The sequence below is a fragment of the Necator americanus genome, chromosome I, assembly GCF_031761385.1.
Source record: "Necator americanus strain Aroian chromosome I, whole genome shotgun sequence".
NCBI lineage: Eukaryota > Metazoa > Nematoda > Chromadorea > Rhabditida > Ancylostomatidae > Necator > Necator americanus.
In genome coordinates this window covers 15,567,431-15,588,602 of record NC_087371.1, presented here as the reverse complement: position 1 = coordinate 15,588,602, position 21,172 = coordinate 15,567,431, and the positions used below count along the sequence as shown (strand labels likewise).

The 21,172-nt window shown below is 39.4% G+C and overlaps 1 protein-coding gene across 1 annotated transcript; it reads right to left on the bottom strand.

Annotated features, from left to right (window-relative positions):
• Positions 1-1,079: 1,079 nt before the first annotated feature.
• RB195_005665 (uncharacterized protein) lies at positions 1,080-13,104 on the bottom strand (the record flags this gene model as incomplete). The annotated part of the gene is made up of 18 exons (XM_064178303.1): positions 1,080-1,287; positions 1,567-1,671; positions 1,784-1,840; positions 1,920-2,034; positions 2,095-2,190; positions 2,284-2,395; positions 2,622-2,765; positions 2,863-2,978; positions 3,084-3,168; positions 3,738-3,866; positions 3,930-4,012; positions 4,196-4,298; positions 4,356-4,427; positions 4,488-4,581; positions 5,293-5,401; positions 7,902-7,987; positions 8,063-8,116; positions 12,743-13,104. 18 exons carry the CDS (start codon positions 13,102-13,104, stop codon positions 1,080-1,082), a joined length of 2,130 nt encoding a protein of 709 aa, XP_064035367.1.
• Between the last annotated feature and the right edge of the window lie 8,068 nt (positions 13,105-21,172).

The window sequence follows — 21,172 nt, the reverse complement described above, 5'->3', positions numbered from 1 at the left end:
TTGAGGATGGACAGGATCCAGAAATCGTTCGAAAATCCAGTAAAGTAAGGCCATACATCACTATAAAAGTAGGAGAATAACAGTGTTGCCTTAGTTGTGATCCATGTTCGAGGTGAAGTAATCTCAGTGCTAATGGATATACGGTAGTTCATGTTTCTCCAAGAATTCAGCAAGCCACAGTGTGACCGCAATAGTGCCGCATATTCCAGTTATGACCCGTCTTCCATCCGCATTTGTGCAATCATGCAGCTGTACGATATGATAACAGACTAAATAATGCTATGTCGGTAGTTCTTAAACCTCACTGCTGCTTTTATTCGGGTCAAAAACTCCCCAATCAGTTCTACGATTACTTCCTCGAATTACATCTGTCAATAACAGGGCAACACAATATCGTGATCGATATCAACCTCCGCATTTTAGTTCCACCTCCTCAACGTCATTTAACAAACTGTACTTCAACTCTTTAGCACTTACGTTGTGTGACTGGTTTCTCCACCAAGTAATCCACGGCATTAACCAATTAAAATTTCAGGAAGCCATTGGCGGAGGCCCATTAAATCCCAAATTTATCGCATCACCTTCATTTTAAAACAGTGATTTTTGTTGGACAAACTCGGCAACAAACATACAACAATTCACAAGTGGTACAGCAGAAAATATATAACATAGAGAAAAAGTTCCAAAGGAAAGCGAATGTAGACGACTAGGATATGTATGAAATCGGTGAGGTGTAGGAGACCCTCGTAGAGGACATAAAATTTTTAGACCATTACTGATCCTATTTACAATATCTACTAACTTAGTGACTGGAAAACGCTCCTACACGAAAATGCTACAGCTGCTAAGCTAACCCGTGCAATATGCACACTTAAGAAGTAAAGAGTGAATTAACAGCTTCAGGTGATGCCTATTATATCTGTGAGTACCGGTAAGGTGTGATTTCTCAAGGCAACATGAGCATAAGATATTAAAAAAAAACAACTCTGCAGTCAATGAAAGCCACGGTGATGAAGTAGATAGAGATAAGTAGCCATATATACACCGATCCATTCGATACGATAGTGGGAAGAAAATAATCACAATTCAGTTGTGACCCGTTGTGTAGGAAGGAAAGTGGCTTGGCCGGCAGACAGGCGATGCTGGCTGGAACTGGAATATAGTTGAGCGGCTGATACCTTCCGGACAACTGCTGGTGGTGCTTCATCAATCGCTAGCCGATTTTCAATAGGCTGGCGACACATAGGGCACTGATCCATTTGAAGGGAACATGTGTTGCAAATGCCACTGAAAAAGAGGTCTCAAAAACACGACAACAACAACAGCATAACTCTTCTTTAACAGGTACTACAGAGCTCACACTAAGAATCCCAAGTGATTTTCCTTACACTTAACAGTACAAGTACCAAAATGGTACTAGAAATCGCGAGGTGAACACTTTAGGTTTCACGTTCTCACCTTCTTCACGTTTTCGAGATACAGTAATCAAAAATACGGCAATAAATCAAGAGAAAGACATTCGAAAATCTTGGTAAAAACACACACAAAATTAACTTAAAATATTACCCATGCATGCAGGGCGAAAGTACTGTATCGCCCGGATTAGCATAACATATCGTACAGTAATCCTCGGGAATCGGTTCCTTTTGAAGGAGCTCCAGACGTCTACGCCTAAATAGAAGGGCTGTATTATCAAAAACATGCCATGAAATTTCACTGGTACAGTCATGAAGTTTTATCTGCAGAACATTAACTACCAAGAATCAAATGATCGGTAACATACCGAGGAAGGATGGTCTTCTGTTCCAAAGTTAGTGTCGCTCCACCGTCGTTGAATGTGCTAAATAATGAAACGATAAAGAAACTGAGCTACAACTTCCTGACATAAAATAGGTAAAATACAATTAGTTTTATCTCACCTGAATGCAACTTCCGGAGGGTATTTGAACGGTTCAGCACCGAAGTTAAAACGACATTGCTGGAAAGACATGAACGACGCCGCGGCGAACACACCATCACCTGCTGGGCGATTCCCTGGGAAACACTCTCATTTAGAAAAGATGGAAGTAGATTTTGAGATATTAAGAGACTTACGCAGAAATTCCAAATGAGGTCTTTGTAAGGGACGACCGTTTAAGAAGAACATAACCGTTCCCATAGGAATGTTTAACAAGCAACCAACAACATCGCCTATAGAGTAATTTAACTATATGAAAGTAAATGTTTCTACGCGCTATTTTAACGTTAACGAATAAAATGATAGAACGGAAATGTAAAAAACACCTGGACACCACGGTTCATGCTCATGTCGACTGGAATGTGCGTTGTGCCAGAGAAGTTGACGACAGCCATCATATGCTACAGAGGACTCGTCGTCTCCAATTCCATATCCTTCCTGTAACAATATCTCGACTAAAAGTGACAAAGAAAGGAAACCAGGAAAACTACTGAATCAAACATATTTTCACCGAAATAAAGAGCAAAGAAAAATATGCCTACTAGCTTCCGTTCTACTCCATGAATGCAAAATAACCAAATTATGAATATTAAAAATGCAAAATTCACGTATATGTGAGCTTTAAGGAACGTGAACATGAAAATGGTCGCTAAACCTCCCTTACATGATTCAGAAATCGACTTCGTTTAGTAGCAAATCCTATTTGCATGACTCCAGGAGTAAACACAGTGGCTTCATAGAACCACACACCATCTTGTACTGCAAACGTACAGCGGACAGACTCAAAGGAAGACACATCACAGCGTGCCTGAAATTAGCAACACATATCACCCTCCAATTATAAGATACTGAGATAGTAGCCTAAAAAGGCCAAAACAACCTTGAATCTTAGCGGAGAAGCTCACCTCTAATCCATCTGGTCCAATCTTAAGATACTCGCTGACATCCTCATGATTCAGCATTGCATTGATTTTTGATACATCCGTTGTTTCATAAGCGTAGGTTCGATTTGGTGTTATAACTTCAAAAAGAAAAGATTGAGCGAGAAATAAGAAGAAATAGTGGAATTTCGAAGTCACTGATTGAAATTTACCTAATATTCTCAACAATGGCTTATATTACTCACAGATATTATCGAGCGCCCATGTAGCACAGAATCCAACTTGACGTTTCATCGCGTTGTTCGTGCAGTGGCGCCATTCTTCGAGCTGCTGAAAAAAATATCTGATTCAATGATAAATCCATGACACCTCTACAAAGCAATTCCACCAGCTTTTTTTCTATCCCCTGTTTCGGCCATTTCTGAAGATGACATAATATAAATTAGAGAAACGGAGCTACTGGAGTGACTTTATGTGCTGTCATGAACAAGTGTTAGACGTCTTCCGATTTAAAAAAATCAGTTATAAGTTTAGACTGTCTTCAAAATTTTAATCCCATTTAGACTGTCTTTCTTCAAAAATTTAATCCCCCTTATGCGGGATCATAAGAGCCCCAGAATACATATAAGCATTAAATAGTACAAATGAAGAGAATCCTTCAAGTTTGTAGCTGTGTTTCTCCATACTCCCTCAACCCTAAAATAACGTCTCTATGCATCCAAATACTCTACACAATCTCTTGAGGCACATTCGTTGCTTAGCCTTTCTTTCTCTGGCCTAATATCTAAAAGACCTTTAGTTGGGTCACAGAAGATATATATTCATAGATCATTGGAACAAAAACCCATATAGCACGAAATGGTCAAATCAAAGAAAGCAAGAAAAAAAAACATAAACACCTTGAGAGGATGAGATGCAGCTTGTTCCAGAGTGCGAGAAATTAGAAACTGATTTTCACTAGTTTGAGCGAATTTCTCCAAAGCCAGCAACGCGAAAAGTACAACACGCGCTTGTGTGAATGGAGGTACCTAAAGGATACATTATCAAACCCGTTTCTGGAAAAGAAATGTGGAATTAGAAAATAAACTTACAATTCGTGAAATTAGATAATTCAAAGTCGTTGGATTGCACATGGCAACACTGCTGCTCCCGGCCAGTTTCTCCGCCAAAGAGCCTTGAACAGGAGTACATAGTATGTATTCAAAACGTAAGTATCTCGTAAGTATGATCATAATTTAGGATATTGTTTGAAAAAAAAAACAAGTAAATTGCATAAACTTCCTTTTTCATTAGATTTCTATGAAAAACAAAAATAACTAGGTTGAAAGTGGGAACAACCAAGACTCCAAGCACATACCAAGAACAATGCAAGTATTTCTATGCCAACTTCGTTTACGAGTCGAAGAAGATGAGGAAGCCTGATCCAAACGCAGAGAGCATAAAAGTCTATGGACTGTGTCCTGAAGAAGACAAATAAAACAATTCGAAGAAAATATACGAAAAAGAGTCGACCATACCTTGGACGGAAGTGGACATTCATCAAGAAACAGTGTAATCACAGCTGGACCCAAAGAATCATCATCAGGCACCTGCAGAAAGAAAACTCAGGTTCCATTAAAACTTCGAAGAATTTCTAATCAAGAACGAACCGTTTCAATCAACGATTCTACAACCAACAGCCAGCCTTTTTCTCGTTCAGCAATCATGTTGAGCTTAAGAAGGGAGGCTGGTGGATCTTGTTCGCTGCAACAACACACAACATTAGGATCAACGAAATCACAATAGACCACTGATCGGAAATTAATATATCTACTGTACTACATCAAATATTACTAGTTGTCTCCTATATATCAACATACAGTTGGACTAACTGACTAAACAGTGTGAATAGCACTACCTTTTCCAGGTACTTACTAGCTCATGTGATTGATAAACTTTTTCTTATGATACTAAGCACTGAGATTACTTGACTCAACGTTAATCTTCTCATTTGTTGCAGATTCAAAGAGACTTGGATTTCAGAAAATTCCGTTAATTGCCGCGTCCCAACAACTTTCAAAAAACGAAAAAAGATGGAATCTTATTTGAGCAAGTAACATATTGAGTGTTGCAAGATAAGCGCATCTTCACTGAGACAAAATGTACGGAAATAAATAATACTCAGAAGCAATCAGTTTCCTGCTCAAGAAATGTAAATTTCCCTGTCTCTATCATTTTACATTTTCTTGGGTTATGAAGGGCGACTCTTATCATATCGACGGCCAACCATTGCCTACTTACACGCACGCAAGCAAGTGTTGTTTGCGAATCACCCTCTCGCCCCGATAAAAGCAACCGATGGTCAACTTCGGGATTGAATCGTCAACAAATGTAAGCAATTGACCGCTACAAATACGCAGTTCTACTACACAAGGAAACCTGTATCTGGGGTAAACATGTAAAATCTTCACCCACTTGTTGACCAGTGATCTTATCACTTTTAATGTCTGTCTAATGAGATCCTTAACGTCATTCCCCACATAATTCGTCATAGACATACGACGACCGAGCTGTGATGATCCTTCTGAAATCGATATAGTTAAATATTGACGGAACATTTGAGAAAGTAATTGTATTTGCACAGCTACATGCTGTCACATATATGCTTATTCGGCACAACTATCTCCACGTCAGCGTTATCGCGCAAAATTTAAGCTGAAGCCAGTTGCTATAGGAAATTTCCAAGAGCTTCACAAGATTTCCAAAGCAGAGAAAATTCTACGGCAATGATCTTTCTGAAAAAAAAAAGAAAAGATAACCCACATGTTATTTCTAGGCTGATTACAAGGGGAAAGCTTAATGTGATATTTAGTTAGACTTGGACAGTACGTTTACGCTCCAAAAAAACTAGGAGAAAAGTTCCGACAAAGATTTCTAATAAATAATACTACAACAATAATAATGAATAAGTCCCATACTCTTCCAGACCACGATTTTTTTTTAAGTGCTACGAACGGCTTAGGTGTAAATGGTCAGAAATAGCCTACGATTACAGCGGCAAGAAAGGTCGCTTACAAAGAAAATTAATCTAAGTGAACAAAAAAAAAACAACAGGCTTCATCCATACGTCGTCTGGGAAGCCAAACTCCGTGCTTCATTACAATCATTACAAAACTAAATTATATTGAAAATTTAGACGTTGATTATGAAAAGGCATTCATACGCAACAGTAACTTGGCTTTCAACAGTTGCTATTTAAGCCAAACAAGTCCCACGTGGCAACAATCTGTTACCGTTACCGTTCACCAGTCGTCAGTTAGCAGCAGTATTTTCATTTCGATAAAATTTTTAGACATAAAGAGATGATAATTTCCTATGAGGAGTTCTCTTTGAAATTTCGAAAGGAAGTATATGTACTATTTTTTGTCAAAAGCTCCCAAACCATCGACCTCATAAGCCTCCCCTACTCATATGTCACCACAGGCACTTGCCAAGTTGCCTTGCGTCATTTTTGGAGAACGAAAGCGTCTAGAACCGGTTTGCAAAACGCGATGTCTGAATAAACTATCAATCTGCCGTGGAGGTGAGTGAAGCACAACTAAATTACAGGTGTCCGACGAACGGAAGAAGGTCAACCACGTTTCATAATATCTTTGGCTGAGTCATGTTCAACATCGAGCGATCGCAGCAAAAAGAGTAATAAAACGTCTCTGGGATCAAATAGGGACTTCCATAATGAAAGTAAGCGAAATATCAATAATATTTCCAAGATGCATTTCTTTTTCAAAAAAAAAAAACTATTACGATCAGTGTGCCTGGGAATAGAAGAGACAACGATATAAACCAAGCGAACCTTACATTGATACTGATAAAATAGGATGTAGGGTAGACTCTCATAGAAATTAGATGTTTTCGGAACCGTATTTACATTTTCGTCGCAGTCATAATTACCCACCACTAAAATCACATCTACATCCGATTGTTGCTTGTTAAAGTGCTGTTTCGTAAACCACACAAACATACGAGATGGCTGAACCTGCTGCTATCATGTTTTCCTGCCTCCCCGGAAGACAATATCGTTGTTCGTTTTCCAAGAAACTGGTTTGACATACATCGTTTTTGGAAAAAAAAAGTTGACAAAAAACTTTGGACAAATTGAGAACGCCAAAACTCAGAGAAAGTATTTTACAGTGGATATTGTGTATTCCCATGTGAAGTGTCAAAAAAAAAATCCGATTGAAAGCAACTCGTTCACAGTCTTCATAGTATATCTCAGAACTTTTCCGCAGAAATCTAAATGGAAACAAACTCTCTAGTTAACGTTCCGAAGAATCACTAAAAACACGCCTATCGCAAAGTATATAACTTTGAGAGCCAATCCGAACCATGTGTGTTTTCTGAGCAGGTCGGGTGGGCCAATATGACATAGATGTAAACATGCAGGTTATAATATATATATATATATATATATATATATATATATATATATATATATATATATATATATGCGAGAAGACACGCAATAAACTCGTAAGCTATCTATTCTACATCATTAGCCGCAGAAAAAAAACATCTTAGCTGGATTTTACAAACAAAAAAAAAAACGCATGTTAAACGTTCTAGTATCTCGCAGGAGGTGGCGTTAGCAACTACTGAGCATCCAGACAATTTCGCTGGAAATGAGTAAGAGCCGCAAGACAGAGTACAGTCTCAAACGGATCAACTTGCCCTTAATTTGCACTCACTGAACGACCACAACGATGGAAGTGCTTCTGGGTTGTCCTTATCGAATTCATGGTTGTTATCAAGGTGTCAAGGATTAGGGATTAAGAACAAGCGATGAATAGATGTAAAATGGCACAGAATGTTAGTCTGTAACATAGATGACACCAAGAAGTTATATCAAACCCAGAGGTGAACGTATCGATCTTAGAGAAGTACCAGTCTATGGGAAAGGATTGACCTAAAAGCAAAACTAATCGTAGTTCTTTCTCTAACTGATTCCCCTCTTTCTACCGCAAAGCAATCTAAGGACACAATGAAATACAAAATGGAAGGCATGTGAAGAAACAATGATTCCCCACCTGTTTCGAAGTCCACTTCTTGTTCGAACGACTGGGGCGACCTATTGCGCTCCTCAGTACGGCGACACGCGCGTGAACCACGACTACTGAAAATTTAGACTATATGCTGATCATGGAACAACACGGAACTAATGAGCTACTCTAAAATAAAAGTTGTTTACCTATTGCTGTCGTGATTACGACGTGCTTTCTCTTTGCACAGGCAAGAACCCATCCTGAAAGGAAACGTAATTAGTCAATAGAAGGATTACGCAAACACTAAACACGAGATAGCAATCCGGTGAGCTGTGGAGAAGAAGATAGCCCGATTTCACGTAATGAGCCATCAACTAAGATGTAAGAAACGAATAAAAAGGGTCATGAATGAGTCCAGTTTATCGCAGCTCGTAACCGGAAATCCCCAAGGCGATAAAGAGCAACTACTTTAATATGTAGAGAACCATTAACAAGGGCATGCATGAAGAGATGTAAACTCCAATCAAAACAAACAAGCAAGGAACAAAACAACACCTTGCGCGGCCATGTTGGTACGTCTCGCTTACGCAGCAAGTCATTCGATGACAGGAAAACAAATGTTTGATATGCATGGAAATTAGTCATTTTCATGGGTTCACTGCATTTCCAAAAAGAAGACACGAAAATGGCAAACAACATCGTGATTCACTTCACAGCAGCAGTTTTTGTACATGAAACTGGAATTTTCTCAGGGTCACGAGTTGGAAATGGAGCGCGCTAGCCCACTGCTGACGATCAGATAGGGTTGATTGGGAGATTCTGCTTTCTTTTACAAATTCATGAAGTTTCTACGAAATGGCAGGAGTGAGATACTGATAAACCACTTCTATACTACTATAACCTAATAATAAAAACGGCCATAATTTTTTCCCCTCCAACACTTCGAAATACCGTCTTTTTTTTCTGGGAGGAGGGGAATGATTTGAAAATATTGAAGTAGCAAAACGAATGCCAAGTTGAAGTGAATCAATATGAGACACAAAGATGTACTTTTATCGAGAAAAAAAACCATAAAGGGTGTCCGAGTGATCGAAAGGCCTTATCTTTACGAATGGGCAGTGACAGAGCGCACCTACTACCTCTACTTGATTCACATTTCCTCTTTCCTTTGCTCTATTTCAAGTAAAGCCACATGACTGCTGTTCAAAGAGAAACATATTTGTCGGAGTCTATGTTTTGAAAAAAAAAATCCGAGGTCGACAATTGCACACGGGGTTAGATTTTCAGTTGGTCTCACTTAAGAGTGGAACCTATACATATGATACGACAAGAAGCAAACAAAAAAAAAGAAATGGATCAATAATTCCGAGAAAAAAGAAGAGTAATTGATACCAACAAATTAAGAATAAGATGAGAAATCGTCTAGACAGATAGAGAACTTTGGCAGCAGAATTGTGAGGACATCATCATCATCCGTCAGGAACGTAAAGAATACCTGGCTAAGGTGTTGGCGATAAGAAAAACTAATGTCATTAAAGGTTTGTCATAAAACATAATAGGTGACTCATGCATTTCTGCAACATTACATTTTTCTGCTCGAAATCAGCAGAGTGAATGGTCAGTGAAGATGTTGGTCAGGCACTACTATGATTATTTTTGCTTATATCAAGCAGAGGTAAAGAAAACCGAATGAGAAGAATTTTCTAGTCGAAGAAGGCAGAGATGCGGAATACAGAAGCAAGGGAACTGGTGTTCGAAGATGCTTATTCTTTGCTCCAAGCTGAGGCTATTAGCGCAGCACATGAACGATGCTTGCCCTTTCGAAACTAACCATCACCTGAGAACCTAAAAGATTTCAGGAGCAGCTACACGCAGAGGCTACTAATGACACTCTGTCAGGAACCAGCCACAGTCAGCTCAAGCGATCAACAAAGGCGCAAATCCAGGTTGAACGCAGCGACGGGGAGTGGGCTGGTCAACTAACGGTGAGCACAGCCGGTCCTGTGCTCTGTCGTTAATCTAGTCCGGTTAGCTTCTGTAAGTGCATACGCACTAATCAGGCACGCACAATTTGTTATTCGTAAACGGATGAAACGTGAAGAAACGTCCACACCGTTGCACATCCAAAACTATTTAAACTTCGCGGTTTTTCGCCCCTTTTTTCCCTCGAGAGCTCGTTCATTGGTGTTTCAGCTGTCTCTTAGCGTCCTCTATTGCCCTCTTAGCATTTGTTATCATTGTATCTTTTTGACTTCCCATGAAATGGGAGATAATAGAGTAAAACACAACTCGTCATCACTAGAACCACTAGAATATCTCAAAGTTATAACACTGGTGTAGGAACAGTCAAGACTTTTTTCGCACATTATTCGTTCTACGAACTGAGAAACTTTTAAATCTCGCCTTAGCAATGAATTTTCTTCGTCAGAACTGTACATTCTTGGTTGTCTATGAGCACCGATTAACTTCCACGCAGGATCTACTCATATAAGTTCAAAGTTGTTATTGGAGACCCCAAGTACATGCAGTACTCGCGACTCATTTTGTTCCACAGTATCGATCGGACCGACCGTGGTCACCCTCCAGTAGAACCGCGCTACAGCCCCTGCGTAGTGCGGGGAACATAGGAACGAGAACTATGACAGGGACTATAACTCCGGAAAAGAAGGTAGACCCTACAAAGCAGTTGTTTTTGAACGCAACTTAATCAGTAGGCCTTTGTTTGCGGAAAAATGGTCGGGTGACATGGGTAGCTTACCAACCTACCGAAAAACTTAACTTATCGAAACCTTTCGACCATGTTGAATACTTAGATATTACCAATTGTCTTATTATTATTGTTATTATTATTACTATAGCATCAAGCTATCGAATATTGAAGAATACGAAAACACGCAAGAAACTGTGATTTCTGAAACAGAGAGAACAAACGATAAATTTCAGAAAAGTAAGCAATGCTAAGTTGCAGTACGCGCATTTCTGTTGAAATGAGTCTGGACAGGAAAATTAAGAGATGCAAGATGGTGAACGATGCAATAAGAAGCCTTCATCAAAGGAAAGTGAAAGTTGAAACCAAAAAAGTGAAGATAGGTCTCAAGCAAAACAAAAAACGAAGCAAAAGGAACTATAACATATGGAATTGAAGGTAATAAAAAGTCCTTTCGGATTTGAATTGAATTACCTACATAAGAATGTTATATTCACATATGCAGTAGCATTGCACAAGTAGTTTACAGTAGTATATAGCATAGTAATAGTTTATATGCACATGTCTTTTTCTGTAAAACTTAACCACAACGAAGTACTATGCACACATACTCAACTCACACTTTGTCCCCAAAAATATTGGCATATCCTTTTGAAAGAAAGGGGTGACAAATCCCATATACTGCGAAAGACATTTTCGCTTTGAGGATACAAGTACAGAGAAATTAAACTTCGCAAACTAAAAGACCTCCCCTTCTTGATTGAACTGCAAGCTATATTTGGGGTTTGGAGACATCTGCACACGCCAATGCTGTCCTCAAGGTGCATCTCATAATGTCATTTCACTAATGAAAAAGTAATTCTGCTCGACAAAAACCAAAAACTCTTCCGTTCCAACGTTCTAGGATTGAGTTAGGAGCTACGAGGACTCTGGAAAGATTCAGGTTCAGCTGCGAAAACAACACGAATTCAGCTTTCCGAGGCGACGCAAAACATAACCGCTGCTGTTCACTTCATTTAATAATTCACAAGCTTTCGTGGATTCGTTGAATTTCATTTTTTTTCGCTTCGCTTGAGAACAACTTCAAGCATCATAAACCACCTATGGGCTTTGCCTGAAATAACAGGATAAGAAGTGAATTTGGCTGTTTCCTCACTACTTATTCGCTCACTTCTGAACGACTAGAACAAGATTGCTCTTTGATTTCTTCCTATTACTTGAATATTCGAGAGATCTACCTGAAATTCACTTAAATAGTTTGTTTAGATGGCACAGATGATAAGAAAAGGCAATTAGAAACACCCTCTCGAGTCACTATGGGAGACCACAAGAAAAACTTCGCCAAAATCGATGACACGCTTCTCGAGTGTGCTCCTTGGTTAACAGCAATTATGACCGAACAAGCCTCCAGAGGCAATTAATACTGCGCTAATAGCGTCCGCCTCCGGTTAAGAATCCGTCACAACGTTGAGCTCTGAAGTGTCATTTTGAGTTTCTTCATAGTTCCTCAGAGGGTTCAATAAAAATTTTGATAATACAGCTTCAGCAGGTCTCGTGGTGCGTAGAATGACCACGCTCAACAGCATTTATTGTCGCTCACATGCATGAGTCTTGTCACCGATCGATGATGGGCATTGGTTCCATTCGGCTACAGCTTCCAGTATGGCAAAAACAAACGCGAACTCTGATCGAAAATTTCTTCAATTACATATTACATATTATTGCTACGTATTATTCGTTAATGTGTCTTATGACAAAAAAGCGATCTGTGTATCCTGGCTGCAACAGCTTCGTCAAGCTTTCCTATTTTCCCTGCAGCAACTCCAAGAGCAGTGGTCAATTAATTTTATTCTGAGGAATTAACTAAAATAAAGTCAGTAAACATTCCCCTCCCGTTCTCGCCTAATATCGCGTCCTTTGCTTTTGAAGGCATAGCGAGCTTAACTTTCTATGGATACTTTTCCCATAACTCGACCAACAGCGAAAGAACGATAGACTGACACTTTCTAATGCCATGAAAAACATCACAAGTATCACCCTAAGCATTCCTGGCTACAGAGGCTAGACTAAGGGTGAGAAAAAAACAAGGAGCAGCAAAAATGGGCGTTGCTGCCGCATTATGACAATCCGTAGATTTCCCTGAATATTCCAAATATCAATATCACTTGAAACAACTTACCCTATGTGAAACGACTGCAGTATGGTGGCGAGCATACATGTACTGCAAGCGTGACTTCGTGGCATAGCCTGAGCTGAATCCAAGTTGAACTGACACGTGAAGTCGAGCGACGAGGTAGGAGGAGGGACGATTTCGTGCTTTTGCACCTGCGAATCAGCTGTCGGAACACCACTGAAAAGACTTTGCGTTGACCAACAATGAACGCAGAACGGCGCTGGCCGTGCTGATCGCACATTGTCACCGCACGTGATCATATCGCTTATCAGTGCCGCGCATATCGTTGCGTCCATCGATTTCGTGCTTGATCCTTGTCGAAAATCCTTGATTGGATGATTGGCTGAGGAGCAGAGTTTGGATCTCATTCAGTTCTCACGCTCAATGGTCATGTTCGACGAAAACAACGAGAATCCAAACGTTCTCGAACGATGTTTGATAGAGGCATTCGCACAGCATTAACGTACTTGGAAAAGCTCACAGCTTCACGAAAACAAAAACATAAGCTCCCACATCGTTGCAGCGAATCTTTGACGCCTTGATTGTCCGAGAATCGATGCCCGGCCATTTTCCGGAGTGAACTAATCCGATCAGGTTGCTTATGGGCGACCAAATATCGTCAACAAACATCAATTCGAGCAAAAACTAAGGAAACAAAGAGAATAAGAAGTAGAAAGGACCATAAACCATGAAATTTGGGAGCAGGAGGAAATAAGAATCACTATTCTTGTCTCAACGATGGGTGCAGCACAGTCGGTTAGTGTTCCGGTCTGACCACACGGTCGATGGTTCGGAACCGCCCTAGTGTAAACCAAGCCTTTCCCTTCCCTCTGTATTAAATAAATTGGTGCCAGATTTGGATAAAAACACTGAGCTGACACGTCGACTGGCCGCGCAAGTCAATCTATAGGAAAACACGCGCTCCAAAACCTCAGCGATTACGAATTGCGGTAAAAACGCGTTGACGTTGAATAATAAGGGAAATAAAGTGAAGTAAACAAATATGACAGGATCGGGAACATCTTACCCAAGGGTGTACTGAACTCGAACTGTATGTCATGTCACTATGATTCGGACCATTGGAAGGAAGAGACATATCCAAGACTGACAGGTTTAAAAAATAGGTATATGATTTGTTTGCTTATTCATTCGTTTATTCATCCAAAATTGAAACATTCATTAAATTTATTCACGTACTCAAATCGTCGTTTACCTATGTACTCAATCAAACGTCCTTCCCTCATTTCTTCTTTCAGTCAGTTTCTCGCTCCTCAGCTCCTTATTCGCTTTCCCATATGCTCATTCATTCAAAACATTTATGGAATCCGGGAAAACAAGTGGTTTCTTCAAAATTTTGGAAACTTCAAAGAGACTAAAGGAGTAGATAAAAAAAGGGCGAGTTATCCACCTCATCTCAAACAAATCCTGAGATTTCACTTCCATGCGCAGGACGTACTTAATTTTCCTACGAAACCTGAACGTTTTGCGTACTCTCAAAAAAAAAAGAGTCGAATGGAATAACAGATAGAGAACGCTTGCGAAAAATATGCAGACATTTGAAAAAAAGCGAAACAAACGAAAACTGTTACTGGTGTAATTGAAGTTTTTCCTAAGCATAGCGGATGTTCGACGTGAGGAAATTGCAAATGCAATCGAAAAAGGAAGTAGCAAAAGGAAATTGCAAATGGCTATCGAGCAAACATGTGCGTTCTCATCTAGAGATTCTATCGCCGGAAAGCGGCAGAAAAGCCCTCAGATTCAGCGTTCAGAGAATTTTAGTCCCTTGTGGTAATTTTTTGTATTGTGGTAATTCCCTTATTCTCCCTCCTTTATTTTATGGTAGTTCTCGTGCATCACCCACTTGTCTCTATCTTTTTCTTTAGTACTGAGTTTGATCTTCGAATTCTGTTTACTTTATAGTAAGATTATGGTTCCTTTTTGTTTGTCAACATGGTTACGGTACATTACAAAAGTTATGGTTTCAAAAACACAAACAATAATAAATAATAATCAGATTGTTCTCGATTAAATGACGATAACATAACACTTTACTAATATCCATAATAACCAAAAAGATGCCACTTGTTCGAGTAAGGAAATAGGCTGTGAATCTTCGTCTGAACCAATGATCCTTCTCACTCCAGGAAACAATAAATGGGATAGGAATTCCTCTAATTATTACTCATAAACTAGTAATAAAAGTATAATAATAAATAAAAGTAAAAGTAGTAAACTAGTAATAAAACTTGAAAGTACCCGAAAATGTCATTAAGGGTAGTTCTTCTTTTAGGAAAAGGAAAAAATTGCAGAATTCAGTTAGCCATGCCGCTGACTGGATATAGAATGACGTTTACGGCAACAAGGTTCTCCTAAGCAACAATCTTGCATTTGCTATTCAAGGAAAGTAGAATCATATGATCTTGGTTTATCCTGAACAATCCTTGATCCACGATAGCGGGCAAGATCTAGGGCTTACGGAGGATGTAACGGAAACTTTGATATCACGCAAATGAGACTGTAATCTTCTCAAAGCCGAAGAAGTTCCCGTTCAGTTTTTATCTGCGATAAGGAAAAATGTTGGATTTTACTGTTGAGATCATATTTGAATTCTATGTTTAAAGAACTGGCTACGAAATGAAGCGAAGCTGCACGGATAGACACAGCCACCCAATAGAAACATTGCATAATTCCGGGATATCCTGAGAATTTCTGTAGTACCTCCTATACCATGCGAATTATATGATGGAGCCTGATTGAGATAAACAGACAATTTTCTGCTAATTTTTTTTGCTAGCAAACCTAATTGACAGAAACTGAAATCACTGAAAAATTCAGAATTTTCCGTAAATTATATACTAGCAAAGGTAGATCGGGGTTTAGCCGCTCGTTTGTACTTTTTTCAAAGCAGCGAGTAGAGGAAAAAGCAATATAGATCGTGTCATCAAGTTTCAGATCCAGATTTCCAGAACCATGAGGGGGAGAATGGAGCAGCAAGGAAAAAAAAAAGAGAGATATGGTCTGAACAGCAAAAAGAATGGGCTTTTGTGAATGAGAGGAATCGGAGTCGGATGATGATGTGACTGTGACTTATTGGAATTAGAAAAAATTGTAGGTATAACCTCAAAACCCAACCACATAAGGGAACAGCAGCTGTCTACAACAAAACTTTCTCTTCAAAGTTAAGAAGGATTTTGTAGCTGAAATTTAACGGAATCTACTTACAGTGGAATATATACGGGTCATTCAATTGCTCTTGTTCGAGCTGTTGAGGTTAGAAGGGATGCAGTTAAGATGTGCTACAGAATTAAGATGTGCTACAGAAGAGTCGGTGAGTTTTTCTTCGCTTCTGACGAAATAAACTGCAGTATTTTCCAGATTCCATCATTTACTGGCTTTTTTTTTTGGAAGTAATAGTGTAATGTAGCACATCATTACACCACTACTCTAAAAAAAGTAATTATCTGCTAGACACATGCAACTAATCCAGGTGCAGTTCTTTACTATATTACAACAAGTAATCCTGCCAGAACGTATAATATTAATGGTGTGTGCTTTTTTCCCGGGAAAATGCAATGAGACGCTGAAAAAATGCAATTATGTTGAACTAGGGCGAGCATAATGATTTTATTATCTCAATTTATTTTCAATTTATGATCTGAAAATCGATGAAAAGGCTGTTTGAACGCGGAGAATCCATCTAACAAGTTAACGCTAGGCTTTGCGCAAAGCAGAAATTTCAAAACAAATTTAATCTCAACAGATCGTGTCCTTGTGTATCCTATTTTCCAAATTTTATTAATATTCGAATAACTGGGACAAAGACAAACAAAGATTTCCAACAAAGATTTCTAAACAACCTTCGTATCGTAACGACTTTTAGAGCTCACTAGAAGGTAGCTACAAAATCGCAAATGAACAAATACTACCAATGACAACAACAAGACTTCTGCTTGCCTTACAAGTCAAAGACGAAGAGGCAGAGCACTGAAAAGTTCTCGGGAGTTCTTGATATATTGCATAGCTTAGTTCAGATTGATAGAAACTCTGAAATGTTGCGGTGTCCCTTGAGACAAAAAAAGGGGATAAATGAGAACAGGTTGCTATCGCTGACATATACTTCAGGAAAGCGAATGACAAACTGAAGTGGAGGTGAAACCACAACTTCTGACTTCACCGCCGATATAAAATTTGAGAAGAAATGATGAGAAATATATTACATGGTTTCTGAGACGATCTCATGCAAAATATGTCCATTCTAGGAGAACAATATACTTGTAAACAGAAAAAAAGTAAGCGTACAGTTCACGGCGAAATGAGTTTATTTTAAAGACACGACTGGCAGCAATTACTTGGATACTGTAAAAAGCACCCAGAGGGCACAATACTTTTGTATTTGTTGCGCTAAGGTGACCTGTCAGCATATTCCCGGAAAAGCAATGAGCTGTTAGTCACAGTGGCCGCAGTCGCCGCTACCAGTTCCTCGACGTGCGTCGGAAAAACCGCACACTCATGTTCGTTCCGGTTCAATCACAACGACGGCAGACCCTACGAGTCCGCAATTTTCTCTTCTACAGAACCAATCAACTTTGAGCCGGTTCTGCAAGTAATTCGTCTAGGTAGATACATTTATTATTCACGAAACAGAGCGAAGGGGTTCCTAGAGATTTCCGGAAGATGCTTGATGAGCGTACTTGTTGGATCAAAAGGCTGTAATTAGATAGCACTGACTGAGTAAAGAAAATACAAGTTTTGAAGTGAAATCTTATGAATGTTGGTTGCATCGTTTCCATTCACTTCGGAAGGAGAATTGAAAAGGAGTAGATGACATGGGTGCTCATATAGTGGAAAAACATCGCTCGGGAAACAGCGACAGTCAAAACTGGATTTTTGCAACGACTATATATTTATAGAAGGAGATGATAGGCTTGGACATTGATCGATTGCACACATGATTGGCGACAACGAAAACAAAAAAACACACCTTTTTGCATATATATATATATATATATATATATATATATATATATTCCGTCCATTTCTTCCTAATTGCCGTAAAAATGCCCGAAAGATGCGGCGCGTGCACAAGGCTGGCGCGCCCCAATCGAACTCGTTGTAGAAAGTAGCGCGTCGTAACGCTCGAAGCTGTATCTTCCGAGCGTTTTTTTTTACGGCAATTAGGGAGAAATGGACGGAATCATCCTTCTTTCCATAATCTACGATCCCATATACGAATACTCCAAATCAAATCCGTACCACCTCAGATTCGTGGGGTGATGCCTTTAAGTAAACCACTCGTAGGAACAACTTATAAGTGAAACTAAAAGTATGACCTATAAAGAAAACAAATTTATCAAGGAAGAAGAAGGGTTAGGGTGGTAAACGAAGAAGACTATTTTCGACGTATCAATGGGAATTCATCTGACGACTTACGTTCCAGAGATTTGGGCAAAATACCTGGACTGTTGTGCAATTGCGCACCTGAGCAAATTGAGAAAGAGACAGGTGGTTCCTGCTTAACAAGTACTTATGAGAAGAAATTTTCTTCTGCAAAAAGAAAAATGGGAAATGTGGACAGCTTTTGCCAGAAGAGTCTGGCACAGAATTTCTACATATATATATATATATATATATATATATATATATATATATATATATATATATATATATATATATATACCAATAACTCTGGTGCAAAAGAAGCGATTTAGGTTCACCAATACCAACAAGATTCAAAATAAGAAAAATAAAGGAATGTTTAGCAGGAACAAAATGTTCCAGAGAAAGTTGCTGGACGTTTACTCAGGAAAATCTAGATCGACTAAGGCGCACCATGAGGACTGTGACTAGATACTGCAAACAGTGCGAATTACCTGAAACTAGTGGAAGGGTATATTTATTAGCCTCAGGTGCAAAGGTACACAAGCCCGAGAGCGTTTTGCGAACAATCAACTTCCATTTACCCGGATTCTTCTTCTTATTTCTTGCTTCTAATTCTTCATTCAATTTTTTGAGAAGTAAAGTACAAGATTCCGGTTAAGTAAAGAAGAAAACTGCAAATGAAGATTTCAAAAAAAAAACGCTAGTAGTGGGAATAAGGGAACGAGCAGCGCACAAAATTTTAATAAAATGTAATGAATGAATTAATTTAATAAGAGAAAATCTTAATACATATTCTGAAAAACCGTAAGTACCGTATGAATAAGAGCATCTAAGGACTCTCCTACGGTTCGCTCCCGCTCCAATTTAATAACACAGTCTTCTACCTCACAAGAATGAAAATCGTGTTACGTCAGCGAAAATAATAGGTAAGATATTCTCCAGTTATTCCAATTTCTTTCATGACGTCTTTTCTTATCCGGAGACATTCAAAATACCAACGAAAAATTTGTGACACGTACGACATCTGACTAATATAAAACGAGCGGTGTCCTCGGGATTCCTCCGTGCAAAAAAGAAACGATTATACACGAATTTGCGGTGGCCGAATTGCGCAAAATGCGATATTGCGAAGAGCGTAGGTACGGTGGTCCGGTTTGGTTCCTGGTGGTTCAGCCTCCACCAAATCCTCTTAGCGTAGCAGAAAAAGAACGAACAACTGGGGAAATAAACCTCCAATGGAAACAATCCTAGACAGATCCGGACTACGGCCCGGAGAGGAAAGTGGCAACAGCGTCGAGTAGCTTTCGCTGTCCACGACACATCACCGCGGCCTGCCGTCAACGCGTCCCAATCGAGAAATGTCACCTCATGGTAGCATTGAAATGTGAGGCGAGCGATAAGAATCTGTCCTCTGTGTTTCTTTTTTGTGGTAGGCGGTCTCGGGCGCCCTTTGGAAGAGAAACATGGAGAAATATGAGAGATGGAAAAAAGAAAGAGAACGTAGTCATGCACGTGCTTGGAATACTGTGAACTCTCCCAGGCAACTCTGGAAAACAACTGTCGGAACTGTGCGGGCGCACAATTTATCACACACACACACTGTTAGCGCGGTGCAATTTAGCAAACGGTGGCGTGAATCGCGACGGGACGCTTCTATCGCTGCGTGACGTCGAAGCACAACTGGAAGTAGCCCCGTATGCACGCAACAGAGCACTATCCCCCTTATGGTGGGTTTTCGATCGAGCTGTCATGTCCAGCTAGAAAAAGAAAGAGATAGAACTATGTAAACATACAGCTGGCAGCAGATAAATGACAATTACGCACAGAAATTTATCGTCGCCATGCGGGTACCGAGCCAAGGATTTCGTAACTGTAAATCTATAGATGTAAGTCGATGCGATCACTGTACTCTGCGATATGAAACAAAACGTACAACAAACGAGAACTCTCAGACTACATCAGTGTCTTTCTCGATTTTTCTGGAGCTTAAGCTTTTTCTGGAGACAACTACAGGAATTTCCAAATGTCCAGAAAAGTAAATAAGAAGCAACTAATTAAAACTCGAGAACAGGAACTACTACTCAGAGCTCAGAGGAAAAAATAAGCACTTACAACCACTTAGAAAATTCCACGACTATGAAAATTTCTAGAAGCACAGACAAAAAATGAAAGACAAGTATTAAGGCTAGAAGGTGCTGAAGATTTCTGCTAGTTCTGTGTCTACTCTTCGAAACTAGACTATATGAAAATGTGCGATCGTATGCTTCAGAAAAACATAACCACTTGTAACCACTCGAAGAATTTTGAAAACGATAGAAATTTCTAGATCTGCAGAGACATGAATGAAACGCAATTAAACTAGAGCTAATGAAAAACCGACAACAGCACTCTCTTTCACGTTTTTGGAGGGAAAATTCCAGCGAATGTCGAATCGGTTACAAAGAAAAATCGAATAAATGTTAGCCAATGAGGTAAAAAAGGGGCTTGACAATCCAAAACCTCAAATGATGGATGAGCTGTTTTAATGTCTAGGAAATGTCCGTCCAAATGATACATCCAACAAATCAACCGTATGACTTTCATAATGACATGAAGGATTACATCGAAACCAGTCTACGTAAAGAAAAAAAAAAGCATGTTGAGATGAATGAGAGGAATTTCCCAGCTCAGCAGTAGAGAAGGAGTCAAATATTCAAATTAACGCGTGAATATGGGTTTGGAGGGTTGGATCCTGCACGATTTCTAGTGCATCAAAGTACTGGCAGTGCCTGTTGATCACAGTTACTTTTCGCAGTTACTTTTTGTTACTTTAGGCACCATTAGTTTACTATACTCCTAAAAAATGACGAAAAGGGAGACAGAAGGGAGAAATTTGCATCCTTCTTCGAGATTTTCCCATTGAATGGGCGAGTTTTGCATTTTGGAAGTTGAACATTGTAGCAGTTTAAAAGAAGCGGAAGACATTCGAAAGTCTTCTCTGGAAAGCTCGCACCGAATGGCACAACTATCTGAAAAACTCGTCCAGAAAAAACGTTATTCATGTACATCTAAGCGCTT